Source organism: Spermophilus citellus, assembly GCF_964194105.1.
Source record: "Spermophilus citellus genome assembly, chromosome: 18".
NCBI lineage: Eukaryota > Metazoa > Chordata > Mammalia > Rodentia > Sciuridae > Spermophilus > Spermophilus citellus.
This window is the reverse complement of record NC_138200.1, coordinates 63,442,496-63,457,303: the sequence shown is the minus strand read 5'-3', so window position 1 is coordinate 63,457,303 and position 14,808 is coordinate 63,442,496. Positions and strand designations below refer to the sequence as shown.

General features: G+C 43.9%; 1 protein-coding gene across 2 annotated transcripts in view; it reads right to left on the bottom strand.

Annotated features, from left to right (window-relative positions):
* GAN (gigaxonin) overlaps positions 1 to 13,716 on the bottom strand; it is a 55,897-nt gene extending 42,181 nt beyond the window's left edge. Inside the window, exon 1 of one of the 2 annotated variants that reach the window (XM_081273125.1) lies at positions 11,189 to 13,716. In XM_081273125.1, the coding sequence (XP_081129251.1) occupies positions 11,189 to 11,355 (167 nt within the window). In that variant the 5' untranslated portion in view covers positions 11,356 to 13,716. The remainder of the gene's footprint in view (positions 1 to 11,188) is intronic. The other variant, XM_081273124.1, reaches the window with a different exon arrangement.
* Positions 13,717 to 14,808: the final 1,092 nt, after the last annotated feature.

Here is a 14,808-nt window from a genome sequence, read left to right as displayed (position 1 = left end):
GGGGGATAGTCCAGATCCAAATTACCAACAGTGAACATGAACTTAGCTGCCAGAAAGCAGTAGGAAATCAAGAACAGCATAGACAAGACACATGTGCAAGAAAGGAACACACACATATGTGTAGAAGTGAAACACTTTGTCGAGCTGTCAAGTGCCAAAGAGCACAATTAAAGTGTTCACACATCAGTGTTACTGCAGATTCAACAACTATAAGACTGCTACCTTCCGTTCTTCTCTACACAGCCCAACTCAACACCTGTGTCTCTATTTTTTTCTTCATCCTTGGTTCCTATGCCCAATTAGTAACCAGTCCATTTCTTCTCTAATTCCTGCTATTGGCCAGTCTCTGGTACCTAGGACATCACCATGATGCAATAACCTGAATCATTATAGCAACTCCAGCTGCATCCCCTCCCAGTACTCTCAATATACAAAACTAAATTATCTTCTTAAAGTAGAGCTCCATCTTATTACTAGTACCATTCTTAAATGACTACCAACTAATGATTGACAAAAATCGAAAACCCAGCACTCTAGAATACTGCTATCCTTTCTGAATATTCACACTCTCCATCATTCTTAGATGAAGCTTCTGGTCCAGCCACGCCTGTCTCCTCACTGCCAGGGCACATATCCTCTGCCTTTGCACACATACCTTTGTTGTACCAGAACAATCCCCTCACTTCCTCTTCCGTTTCCCATCCATCCACTCCCAGCTCTCCAAGGCTCCCCCATATGTGAGGACCTGCGTAGTCTTACCCTGCAAAATTCCTGGAGTACTTCCAGAATATCCATAGAACTAAAACAGATTTTACTTTATACTTTCAAAAACTATAGTTCACAGCTAATCTTAAAATTTAAGAGCAGATTCTATACTTCAGAACATCCTTCTAAACTGCTCGTAATTAGGTGCACACAGTTGGTGATGACGAGCGTTGTTTACTGGTGGTAAAGGACATCACCATGATGCAATAACCTGAATCATTCTAGCAACTCCAGCTGCATCCCCTCCCAGTACTCTCAATACACAATATACAATATAAAGGATCAATGGACGTCATGCTAACAGTGCACACCACACATACAGGCAACTGTAGGAGGGAGGGACTACTTGGTAAAATTGGGAAAATGTTGTGGAGAGAGGAAGTCGCCAATGAGCCCGGGAGCAGTTCTTATCTTTCCTTTTCTTTGTTAATAATTCCTAATGCCAAATATCTCCGTTCTGCTCACTTTGCTCCAGCCCCACTACCCAGCCTAGTCCCCAGCGTCCTACTTCCTGTCTGACAGCTGCAGCCAGCCTTGTAAAGGCCTGCTTCCACTCTTGACTTTTATAATCCATTTTCCATGCTGCAGCCCGAGTGTTAAATGTTGTGATGCTTAACACTGCCCGTAACTCTCAAAATCAAACCTCGTCCATCTCAGACTAAACCATATCACAAAATTGTCTTTTTGTTCCTTCATCCTCAGGTGTTCAAGGATATATTATAGGGAACATTTTAGCTTCTTTGGAAGTAGTATAAATGCCAGCCTGCCTCAGGGACCACAGGCCCTGAATGCCACTCTGATCCCCTGAAGACGTCCTGCCTGTTGGTCCCTCTCTCAGGACTCTCAGGTGTCCTGCTCCCCTGATCTGCTCCTGCAGAAGCTGCCTCCTCCACCAGATCTGTTTCAAAGGTGCTTGCTCAGAGCAGGCTCCCTGCACCCAGTCAGTCCACAGGCAGCCCCCACCCCGCCCCCCGTGTGTTTCCTTTAGAGTGTTCCCATCTGTCTGTAATTAGACTTCTTTATTGTGGCCTCCCTGCCAGACTTCTCGGCTGCAAGAACCCTGTCTAGCTCATGGCAGTGCTACATGTAAACATTCAAGAAAGGTTTCGTGAGTGAATGAGCACGTCTGAGAACCTCAGTCGAGAGTCAATGGTCTCTACTTAAGACAGTGGTGTCTGGGAATGCGGCTCACCAGGGCTGCTAACATGGGAGCCAGGGCAGTCAACTTTTACAGCAGACTTCAGAAGTGCCTACTCAGAAAATAAAGCAAACCTACTCTTTCCCCACTCTTGAAATCCTGACACTATCCTATTACACTAGTATACGCAACATTGCAACATTAAGTGAACATCAAAAATAGTTTAAAAACCTTTAGTTTTTTGTCTATTTCCCTTACTAGCTCCACAGAGGTAGAAAAATAAATATGCTGAGTTACGGTTTCCATATTCCTGGTTCTTACACTGTGATTCGCTCAACTGGCAAGTGGCGCACAAGGAAATGAGCTTTGAGGGGCACACTACTGGGTACACCACTGAAATGTAGGCACCAGGTGGGCAGTGCCTTTGCTAGTTGTCCACCACCTACCAGTTGCTGCGGTTTCCTGAGTTACCACCTGTGTTTCTGGTGAATGAATGTAATTAACCTGTATAAACCCCCTGAACAATCAACACTAATTACATATGAGGTCCCTTTACTGTGAAATGTGTCTACGATGAAATAATACACAGCACATTTCAGTAACGTTGGACAACATTAATTCTTGAAACGTAATCTATTATTGGGTTAAGGCAGTGACAATCTTCCTTCCTTCCTTTTTTGCTTTCTCCCCGCCACCCCCACCCTTTTTATTGGAGATTGAACTTAGGGTGCTGCACCACTGAGCTACATCCTTAACCTTTTTATTTTTTGAGGCAGGGTCTCAGTTGCTGAGGCTGAACTTGAACTTGTTATTCCTCTTGCCTCAGCCTCCTGGGATTACAGGTGTGCAATGCTGTGCCTGGCAGTTATAACATTTCTAAAGAAGGTCCTGACATCTGTGACAGTGGTAAATATCTTCATAGCCCCTTTCCTATCAATATAAAAGGAAACTGAAGGAAGCCTACCAACTCCTTTTCTCCTGACCCCATTGCAGGTGATGAGAATGAGTATTTTACTCCTCCCTGCCAAGAACAAGGCCTGTAATTTTTATGCAGGGGACAAACCTAGTAGTTTTGCTTATATAAGACAGTAGCTGTTAAAGAGTCCAGGCAGGACAGCAGACCAATGAACCGCATGCCCAAAGAGAAGCCTCTAATCTGATACAGGAAGTATAAAGCCTTACTCCTGGCTCCAAGCAGGACAGGCTGGAAGTCTTATGGGGGACTGGGCTCACCCATTACCAAACAAATGAAGGCGATGCAATCAGATGGTGGGTCCTGCTGGCCTCCAACTCTGTCCCCAAAGTAGGTGGGACTGAGAAGGGCAAAGTAGGTGGGGCAGAGAAGGGCAAAAGCAATTAGCAGTGTTCTTTCTAAGGATTCTCAGTGCCTTTCAAAATCCCACCAGTCTTGAACTCCTGGCTTCATTTCTAGTGAACATTCCCTATGTGTTAGAAGAGACTCATACAACCTCATATCCTAAATAGAAGGACTACTTCTATTTAGGAAACTTCAACACGAAGTTTCCTCCAATTCAGGGATTGGTCAACATAAACCATTTAAGTGACAGAGACTGCATAGCCTTTGAGCTCAATAATATTAAACAATTTGCAATTATTCACAGACATAGGCAATTGATTACTGATGAATGCTAATAGGACTATAAAACCATGTTTCACTTGGATCTATTCAGTTGCCATAAAATCACCTCTGTGTGCATGTGTGTGTTTAAAAGAGAAGGATTTATTCAAGTGAGAATAAAAGAGACAGAGCTCCAGCAGGGCAAGAGGTAACCTAATGGGGTTGCCCTCAGATGGTCATTAAAATTATTTTTAAAAAGAAAAGAAATACTTTGCAGTAGAGAGAACCACAAAATAACTATAAGCAAAATATACATTCAAGTTTTTATATCCATTAGTATGCTAACTCCAAAAAAGGGGAAAAGAAATTTATCTGTCTATATCTCATCATTTAACAATTGGTTTTTAAAAATCATTCTCCCCATTTTTCCATTTATGATGGACACTGCTCTGCACAGCTTTACTGCTTGAAGGCTGTATCTGTTTTATCTAACAAAATATTTTGCCAAGATCTGATTTACCTGAAACATCACATTTTCCTAGCATCTCTGAAGAGAGGGAAAAGGCAAATTCCTTCATTACCATAGTATATGACAAAGTACTACACAGGCCAACTATTTCTTATCTGAAATGCATGGGACCAGAAGTGTTTTGGGTTTCAGAATTTTTTTTTTTGTTAAACTTTGGAATATTTTCATATACATGAGATATCTTGGAGATGGGACTCAAGTCTGAACACAAAATTCATTTATGTGGGGCTGGTGCTCAGTGGTAGAGCACCTGCCTTGTACGTGTGAGGCACTGGGTTCAATCCTCAGCACCACATAAAAACAAACGAAATAGAGGTATTGTGTCCAACTACAACAAAAAATAAACAAACAAATAAATACTTTAAAAGATTCATTTGTATTTCATATACACCTTACACAGATAGCCTGAAAGTAATTTTTACACAATATGTTTTACTTGTCTGCATTTTGAGTGTGATCCATCACATGATGTCAAATATGGAATTTTCCACTTCTGGCATTATATTGGTGTAAGAAGTTTCAGATTTTGGAGCACTTTAGATTTCTGTATTAGAGATCCTTAACCTGTATATTTATATTTCATATTATTCCCATATAATTTTGGGACAAGTTAGGGAATTTGCCATTTATTCCCATACAGAAATGGAAGCAGCAAACATCAGATCATTGTTCTATGGCCAACTCACTCTCTGGCAGTATGTTTTAACTCTGCTCTTTCAAGGTCAAGAACTCTGGCCAGGTATTGGAGCATTTAGATGGACATACGACTTTTTCCTCTCCACAGAGCTAGAGTTGTCACCTTTGCCTTTGATTACCTTTTTTCTTTGGACTCATTATGGCTTAGGAGGCAGAGAACCCATGGGAAGCACTCAAATTCAAGGTTGCAACCAGAGCCTACCACTCTCATACCTCACACCCCCACATCTCCACCCTTAACCCAGAATTCTAACTTACAAATTATTCATTTATATTACAGCTTTAGTATACAAAATGATAGCCTGTGTCCTTCCAAAGGATGATGTAGCTCTCTAAAAGACTTGCTGCACAGGACTCATACCCCAACCACTCCCTATTTGTTCTAATTATGTTTTCTTTATGGATTATAAATTGAATTTTAGGTGCTACTTTGATATCATGAGAGAGATAATTAACACTTTAAACAATGGATAAGGTGGTTTTGTAATCTGGATGCTTAGTCTATATCATCCAAATCTAAATCCTAAGGAACCAGAGTTTCTATGTGGAAAAGCACTACTTGAATCTCTAAACTGGGAAATAAAAATTATCTTAAGAATGAGAAAGTGGGGCTGTGATTGTGGCTCAGCGGTAGAGCACTCATGTACCATGCGCAAGGCCTTGGGTTTGATCCTCAGAACCACATAAAAATAAATACACAAAATAAAGGTATTTGTCCAACTATTTCTAAAAAATAAATATTAAAAAAAAAGAAGGAGGAAGGGGACTTACAAGGAAAATACAGATAGGAAGAAGCAGGTTTTTTTTGGGATTGTGGCTCAGCGGAAGAGCGCTTGCCTAGCATGGCTGGCACCCGGGTTCAATCCTCAGCACCACATAAAAATAAAAAGGCATTGTGTGTGTCCATCTACACCTAAAAAATAAATATTAAAAAAAAGAAGCAAAAGTCAAAAGGATATAGGTATAAGATGAGGAATAGCATTAGACCACCAGTGTTAACTACAGTTAAATTTTATCACCATTACTCAAAATAAGAATTCTCAGGACCATTCTATAACACATCCAAATATTCCACATCCAAATTCTACAGCATTTCCAAATATTCAACACTTCTCTTTATGTTAAGAGTCACTAGTGTAACAAGGATTTTATTGATTTGTTTCATCATTTGAAACCTTTCAAAAGCCTTTAGAATCAGCACACTCGCCGGCACAGCCTGGTATAAACACAGGCATCTTTATGCTTAAACAAATCCTCTGATCCACACTTAAAGCGCCCACTTGCAAGTGCCTGGTCTCCCCAGAAGCCCAGACAAAACCACTTCTTTGATCTTATGAAACTGAAAACAGTTTAATATTACATTTGAAAAACTCCATATGAGCAGGGCTTAACCAAACAAAACTGCAAATAGCAGGAGGAAGTTGGGGGAGAGAGAAAGAGAAAGGGAATATCAATTTAAATCATTTAACTATAAGACCTTCAGGACATTTAATCTTTTGAGCATCTGTCAGGGAAGCCTTAGAGTAGGTAGATAAAAATAAACAAAGCTTAGATTCATTAAAAGATATGGCTCAACTCATTTCCCATCACCATAAGAGTTGGACAAGAAAAGGGGAAAGCCAATTTGATTTTAAGAATACTCAGGATCTGGCAAGAGACTTAGACCCTGTAGCTTCTAACTGGATCCCGAGCACCAAGAAACTTGGCAGCCTACAACTGCTACTCAAAATCCTATGCCAATCGTTCAGAAGTTGCTCTAGATAAGGACATCTGCAAACTGAAAGCATACATGGAAGTAAAAAAAAAAAAAAAGGTCACTTTGCTGCCCTACAGACTCTCCTGGCCATCAAGGAACCCTCATGGTTACAGCCACCTCAGGGGTATGTACGGCACCAACAAGGAATTAGAGAATCTGAGAGGAGCTGCCGGTCACTTACATAAATTAATTAAGCAAAGGGAGCTGGGGATTAAGTGATCTCTAAACAGAATAGATGATATAACGGACTTAGTACCCCTGTGATATTAGACCTCAGGACAAATTTCAGCTCCATAAAAAGGATGACAGTAATTCCCATGTTACTATAAAACCTGGACCCCCAACAGAGACCACATTAGTGTCCTTACGTGGTTTCGTCAACATCATCTATGAGTCAAATTTCAGATTTAAATGGCAAAACAGGATCATCAATAATTAGGCCTTGGAACATAAACAGATGAAGATCATGAAACAGATGCTTGTTACAACACAGTGTCATGGGCGGGATTCACACAGCAAAACACCCAACCAAGTCCTGGGAAGGGAGATGTTTAAACATCAATACATAATGATAAAGACTTAAAAGAGACCTGCCTCCCTATAATACACACATATGGAGCAAAACAAAAACAGCATGCAATCTAGGCTTAAAGGGAATTTGCTTTTCACGTAGCAGAACGGACCTCACTTCACAGATAAGGAAACTGGGTCCTAGAGAAACTGTCCAAGATGATCTTTTGAGGCCTCATTCCACCTTCAGTAGGCCAGTTTTCTCTCGAAAAATAAGAAAGGCGGGGGGGCGGGGGGAAGCCACTTATGTTGTTAGCTGACTCATCAAAGGATCTGAAAATATTAGGAATCTTTATTTCCTTTACTCTCAAAAACTGAAAGCTAGGGGCTGGGGTTGTGGCTCAAAGGTAGAGCGCTTGCCTAGCATGTGTGAGCCACTAGGTTCAATCCTTAGCACCGCATAAAAATAAAATAAAGGTACTGTGTCCATATACAATTAAAAATTAAATGTTAAAAAAAACCTGAAAGCTAAACAAAATAATATTGCCGAAAGACAGTAGAATGAACTGGACATAACTTTTCTATGTTCATATATGAATACACAACCAGTGGAATTCCACAAAACATACAATCACAAGAATGGGATCCTAATTAGAATAAGTATACTTTATGTATGCATAATGTGTCAAAATGCACTCTATTATCATGTATTTCTAAAAATAACAAACAAAAATTAAAAAAAAAATACTGCCATAGGTCCCCCAAAAAACCTAACATCTCAAAAGACCAGGAACCTGTACAGAGCCACTATAGAGTCACTGCAGAAGTACAGAGTGGTTCATCTTTCAATTCTCTCCTCATGCATTGTGCCCCAGGAACCAGGCTCAAAGGAAGGGGTCTGAACTCCACATGGGCAACAATGGGCTCAGGCCTGGACCAGAGGGGCCCCAGACACTGCAATATTCCAAAGAAAGGGAAATTTCCTATGAGCCCCATGGAGGATTCGGGATTGCTGAGAAAGGAAAGACTAAAGGTCAAGGATTGTCATTTATATATGGAGTCAGTATGGAGTCAGTTTTGGCTTTCTTTCTTTTTTTTTTTTTTAAGTCTTATTATTCTTTTTTTTTTTTTTAAAAGAGAGAGAGAGAGAGAGAGAGAGAGAGAGAGAGAGAGAGAGAGAGAGAGGAACTTTTTAATATTTATTTTTTTAGTTTTCGGCGGACACAACATCTTTGTTTTTGTATGTGGTGCTGAGGCTCGAACCTGGGCCGCACGCATGCCAGGCAAGCGTGCTACCGCTTGAGCCACATCCCCAGCCCCTTGCCATTCTTAAGAGGCCCACTTAGGTCTACATTTAGTTTTCCCAACAAGTCAAAGGAAAAAAAAAGTTGCTTCAATATGACAGAATTGGATTGGCCCTCTGTTGAGCACAGGAATCAATAGATACATGGCTTCTAAACTATACATCTCAGACCTTCAGACCTCTTGTGAATTACTATGAAGTTCACTAAAGACATTAAACAAAACTCAGGTTTATGAAACTTCAGAGATTATCAGACTTTTAAATATTCAATTCATATGTTAATCATATCACAGATTTAAATGCTTAAGCTTCAAAAAGAAACAATAAAGACCAACCAGTTCCAAAGCATACAAATTCATTTTGTTTCAGTGTAATTCTCTGTAGTATCATCCATACAAAATAGATACATTATAAGAGACAAATATCATTGGCATTAAAATTACTAAGCAGTTTGTTTCTAGGTAGCAATAAAGATTATTCAAATTAATTTGAAACAGCCTTGAAATTGATAAAGCACCACAAAACATTTTACCACTTCAACAGCCAAATAAAGTAATTCATCTGTTATTGAAGAAAAATATTGACCGATTCATGTTTATTGGTAAGATGTTAAAAATATCTATCCTACCAGTTGCACAAAAGGGTTGAAAATGATGGGGCAAGGGCTGTAGTCAGTGGCAGAGCACTTGCCTAGCACTTGTGAGGCACTGGGTTCAATCCTTCGCACCACATAAAAATAAATAAATAAAATAAAGGCAGGCTGTCCATCTACAACTGCAAAAAAAAAAAAGTTGAAAGAAGAGTTGAAAATGAATGTGAGAGTGCTTGATAGTCACTTAAATTATAACATACTATAAGCTATCAATTATACCGTGAACAACAGTTAAATACAAACAATGTTCTAACTTGATGGTTAAGAGTTAAAGAACAGCCATTATGAACTTGGAGTCTACTCCTAGTTCAGCCATTAAGTACTAGAAACCTCATAAATGCTCGATTAAGTGCCTATTCTCCTACTTAAGAAAGTGACAGAATTGGACCACAGAATATCTTTCCTAACTGGCGGATATCACTATCTCAGTAGACCTGTGTGCAGACCTTGCAAGTGTTCAAAACACTATTATTCACTTTTTCAGAGGTGGCTCAAAGATTGAATGAAAGACATATTTTATCCCTCATTTGTCAGATTACTGAGCCAAAGACAAGACTAAGCCATCTATCAACTCAGAGCTATGAGTAAAAACAGGAAACAAGGAGTGGGTCTTCAAACTCTTGAGTCTGCTTGGCTAACAAGGAAATGGAGCCAAGCCTCTATGCCCAGTGTGCTATGACAGAAAAGCAGGCAGGCTTCAACACATTTACTAAGCCTCTAGGCACTGCTCTTTCTGGGTATGAGGGGCCCAGCAATGAATCAAAGAAAAATCTGGCCTCACTGGGCTTACACTGTGGTTGAGAAAGATCCACAAAGTAAATGAGTAAAATATAGGGTATATTACAGCAGTAAGTGCTATGGAGACAAGTGAACGGAGATACCACGTATTCCAGGATTTGCAACTTCTTTTAAGCTGACTACCTGCCATTCAAAGAACTACAACAATAACCAATTAAAGTTTTCCTGAGCATTTCCCCAAACAATGACCACTACTGTGGATACAGGGAAGGCCCTGGTCTGATGATTTTGTTACTGACTGTTCTAACCTCTGAATTGCCAGCTGTCTGTCTTGATGGCCTAAATTCCTTATTAACAAAGACTCTCCCCCAGCCCCTTAAATCTGCTAAGGAAGAGTGCAAATATAATTATAGGACAAAGCCAGAAGCCAGAAATTTCGAGGGCACTTGAACTACTTCTGAGTTAGCACAAACATCTCCTAATGCAAAGGTGAAAATGCAGTTTGTGTGCTGAGTTCTGCTGGGATAAAGCACTAAGAATACAGCGCATATCATCTTGCTTTTTCTGACCTGTCAATTCTAGAGGTATTCTCTACCATTAGTCTATATTTAACCAGCTTACTGGGCACTTTCTTCAGCTTTTAGTATTCCCCCTCCCATCATTTACTGAAATAGCAATCCAGTTTGCAGGAAAGTTGCTAATAGAAAAGATCGCAGCCTCCTGCACGATCTGATACGCTTGTATAAGCACTGACTTAACCTTTTAATTAAGCTGGTTAGTTGAGCTGGTAAATCAGGTTAAGCTTTGTTTTACTGAAGTTTTAAAACGCACTATTATTAATCGCTAGAATATCAAGGTTTTGGGTCTGTAATTGATCCTGAGCATTACAATAGGTCTGGGAAAACTCGCCCACAGCTTCCTCCATCAGAAACACACAACCCTCCTCTCAAACGGACTTCTCCCGAGGAGGAGGGAAAGTCTCGCCGACCGGCCCGGGATCGGCGGCTGCCCCCCGGGGCTTTCCTTTTGCCCACCCCGGCCGGGAGGCGTTCTTGTGGCTCCTCCGCGGGGAGGGCGCTCCCCGTCCGCCCGCGGCGCCGGCCCAGCCCACTGCGCGTCGATCCGGAGGCCAGCGGCCGGCAAACTTCTGCCGGGATCGTGGGCCGGGCCGGGCCGGGCCCGGAGCAGCGGCGGCTCTCCCCGGCGGGCCCCGCCCTGCTCGCGGGCGCAGATCCGGCCCGGCCGGGGGACCTCCGGGGTCCTCCGGGGTCCTCCGGGGCGCAGCGGCCTCCGGGGGGCGGGGGCCGGGGGCAGCTCTGGGGGCGCGGGCCCGGCCGAGGGGGCCACCACGCAGCTGTCCCGGGGCGCGGCGGCCAGGCGGCCCGGCCGGGCGTCTCCGGGAGGGACGCCGCGCTGACGGCGCCGCCGCGGACCCCAGCGGCCGGGGATGGGGACCGGCGACCCGGGGACACGCCCGCCCCGCCCCGCCCCACCCGCCCGCCGGCCGCGGACCCCTCCTCACCTGATGTACGGGCTGGCCGCCGCCAGGATGTTCTTCTGCACCGGGATCTCCTCCCCGTCGAGGACCAGGTGCGCGTCGCAGAAGCGGGACTCCTCGCGGAAAGAGCTGAGCGCTCGCAGCAGGCGTGCGGCGTGCTGAGGGTCCGACACGGCGCTGCCCTCGGCCATCGCGGCACCCGCTGCTCAGCGGCCGGTCGGGCTCCCGAGGCCGCCGGGCCCGACCCCTCGAGCCGCCCGAGTCCGGCGCGCGCCCTGTCCGCACACCGCGCGCGCGCCCGCCTGGCCCGTCTCTTGGCGCTGCGAGCTGTGGCTGGAACCTCCGGAACGCGCCTGCGCCATCCGTGGCGCGCGGTGCCGGTGCCTTTAAGGAGCCGCGGCGTTGCGTCATCTCTCCGCGACGCCCTCGCGCCCTTCCCTCTCGCTCCCGTCGCCGGAGGCGGCCAATCAGAAGCTGCCTGGCTCCGCCCCGGCCACTGGCGGGCCCGAACTGCACCGGTGCCGGAGAGCTCTGGGCGCTGGACCGTGCCCCGGAGGGCCGGGCTCCTGTGGGCTCTGCGTACTAGCAGTGTGGCCGTGGGTGAGGTCCCCGTCCCCAGCTTCTCCATCTTCAAAATGAAGACGCGGACTCGTGTGAGCGAGGGCGCAGTAGGTGCAGCGCGCATCGCGAACCTGGGAAGAGGAGCTCCCCGCTGAGAGCACCGAACTCACGGAGCGGAGCCTGAAAAGCCCGTTTTGGTTGCGGGCCGGGGAGGAGATGGAACAGATGAAGCTGGAGAAATACACGGGATGCCTTAAATTTGGAAGGGCCTACTTGGCTGTGGTAAGGAAGTTGATGTTGATGCGGTAGGTGTTAGGAACTATGGAAGGGTTTTTTGTTTTTGTTTTTGTGTTTTTGGTGTTTATTTAATAAAGATTGCTAAGCTACCACGTAGAGAATGGGGTGGTGATGGGGGTGCTAAAAGCAGGTAGGTGCTTAGATACTGTAGTGATTGACAAGGGACTGGTGGCCTGGGTGAAAGGGTGTAAGTGGACAATAGTGTATTGCTTTAAAAGAATAAAATTGTGAGGTGTAGAAAGTCCAGATAAATGTTCTCGTTGAGTAACTACTTGGACGTTAGTTCTTTTAAAGGAAAAGTGGGAAACACTGAAGAGGTGGGAGATAGGATGGGATCAGATGCTCAACACAGTGAAGATCAAGACTGTGACAGGAAACACCTCTGGGTCAGCTCACCCTGCAGGGTGAGCCTTGTACCATCTGAAGTTAACCTGAAGGTTATGGAACGCACATGGGACTATGGAATGTACTTCCCATTTTGTGTAAACATTAGGTACTCAGTAAGCCTCCAAAATTAGCAGTTTTTATGAGGACCAAGGATCAGAAGACTGGTCAGCAGCATACCTGACAAGGGAGAATGCTGTTTTCAGCTCAGATTTCAGCCAACGCAAAACCTCCAGTAGGGTCTTAGGTCTTTACTGTGAGCCAGCCAAGTCTTGGAGTCACTGGCAGTAGATATCTGATTTCCTGCGGAAGACTGGGTTGTGGAAAGGATGTTAATAGTGGAAGATTCACACATTTCCAATTCCTTCTTCAAAGGTAGGTTCAGTATTTATGGATGCAGTGAAAAAAATGTCTAGGATTTGTTTCAAAACAAAGGGATATGGAAAGCAGGTAGGAGTAGAGATGAATCAAAAGTGGCCATGAGTTACTAATTGTTGAAGCCAGGTAATGGGTTGCACTATTCTTTATGTTTCTGTGGGGTTTTTTTTTTGGGGGGGGTTACTGAGCATTGAATCTAGGGGTGCTTAACCACTGAGCCACATCCCCAGCCCTTTTTAAATATTTTATTAGAGACAGGGTCTCACTGAGCTGCCAAGTGCCTCACTAAGTTGCTGAGACTGGCTTTGAGCTTGTGATCCTCCTGCCTCAGCTTCCCGAGCTGCTGGGATTACAGGTGTGTGCCACTGCGCCCAGCTCTATATTTTTGTGTTTGTTGAAAATGTTATATTAAATAATAAGGCCTGGTGCAGTGGTACATGCCTGTAATCCTATCGACTTGGGAGGCTGAGGCAGGATGATTCCAAGTTCGAGGACAGCCTCAGCTACTTAGCAAGGCCCTCAGAAACTTAGTGAGATCTTATCTCAAAATATAAAAAGCTGGGGATGTGGCTCAGTGGTAAAGTACCCCTGGGTCCAATCCCCAATATCAAAACAAACACACATACACACTCTCTCTCACACATAACCAAAAAATCAAGAGCGGCAATAAGAGTTTATCTTTTGTGTACCCAACTCTGGGCATAGTCAACACTGTTTTCTCCAAGCAATTGCTGTACTTTGAACTTTGCATTAGCAGTGAATTTGTTTTAATAAGTTTATTTGTTCATGTTACCTGCTAACTTGTATGTTTATTGTATCTCGGCATGATTTCCAAGTGCCAAGCATAGTACTTGACACATAGTAGTACTCATTGAATGTTGGATGGGTAGAAGGATAAAAAAAAAAAAAAAAATCTGTGAATACCAGACACTTAATAAAGGTTTTCTGAATTATACTCTCTGGTCTTAGTTAATTTGTTTTCTTCTCATTTGGGCTTAAAAATGGTGTATATGACTTGGAGAGTTCTCTGTCCAATGTAGGTATTTGATAAATACTTAATTGATTGCTTGGAATACTGGGCTATTCTTCAAATGACAGGGATTCCAAAATAAAACAAAGAGGCCCAATAACAGAATCACCTCAGGTAACCAGTTATCCCACAGTGGGAAGGTTGCCTTATTTGAGATAATATGAAGTGAGTGGGGATTAGTCAGGCAGCCTGGTAGAGGTAAATCTTCTCTGTTTTGATGGAAGGAAGGAATAGGAAGACCTGGACAGAGGCTCATACACAATGTCAGTCAGGAGAAAGGTAGTTGCTGGCTGGAGAAGCTCATTCGTGCAACTGGCAGAGCAAATCAGCAGAGACCCCTGGATGCTTTGAATACCACTCCCACTGCTTCCAATATTTTCCATCCCTCCATCTGCCTGGTGAACTCTTGTTCATCTTTTGAAAGCCAGCTTAAACAGAACCTCCAGGAAACCTTCAGCCAGCTTCCCAGGACAGAGTGGCTCAGCCATCTCTGAGGCCCTACCATGCCATGTTCATGCTTTCTTGCTGCACTTGCCACTCTCACTAGGCTTTCATTTACTGGTTTGTAAGTCTGTCCCCCTGGTGGATTGTGAGCCGCTCCCGGGGTAGGAGCTGTGTTGTGCCCTGGGCACATGCTTGACATAATTAGCTAGATGTAGCAAATTAGGTAAATGAGACAGAATGGGATGCAGGATGTCAGACAAAGGGGTCAGGTGGGGTTTGGGGGAGCTGAGAACACATATCCCCCCACTCCAGCTGATGGCTCTGAGGGCCCAGTGATGCCGGATATAGCAGTTTTTCAAAAAATCCTGAAAGCTCAATTCTATATGTTGAATGTTCTGGTTATTCACCATTAGCAACTAATTCCACTGGGGTAAGAGGCGGAGTAGCATGGGTCTACAGGCAGGATCTAGCTTTAATTCATTATCAGAGGTAATTAGGAAACTCTTAGTTTACTGAAAGGTAGTTGATAATCTAAAGGATGCTATGTTGC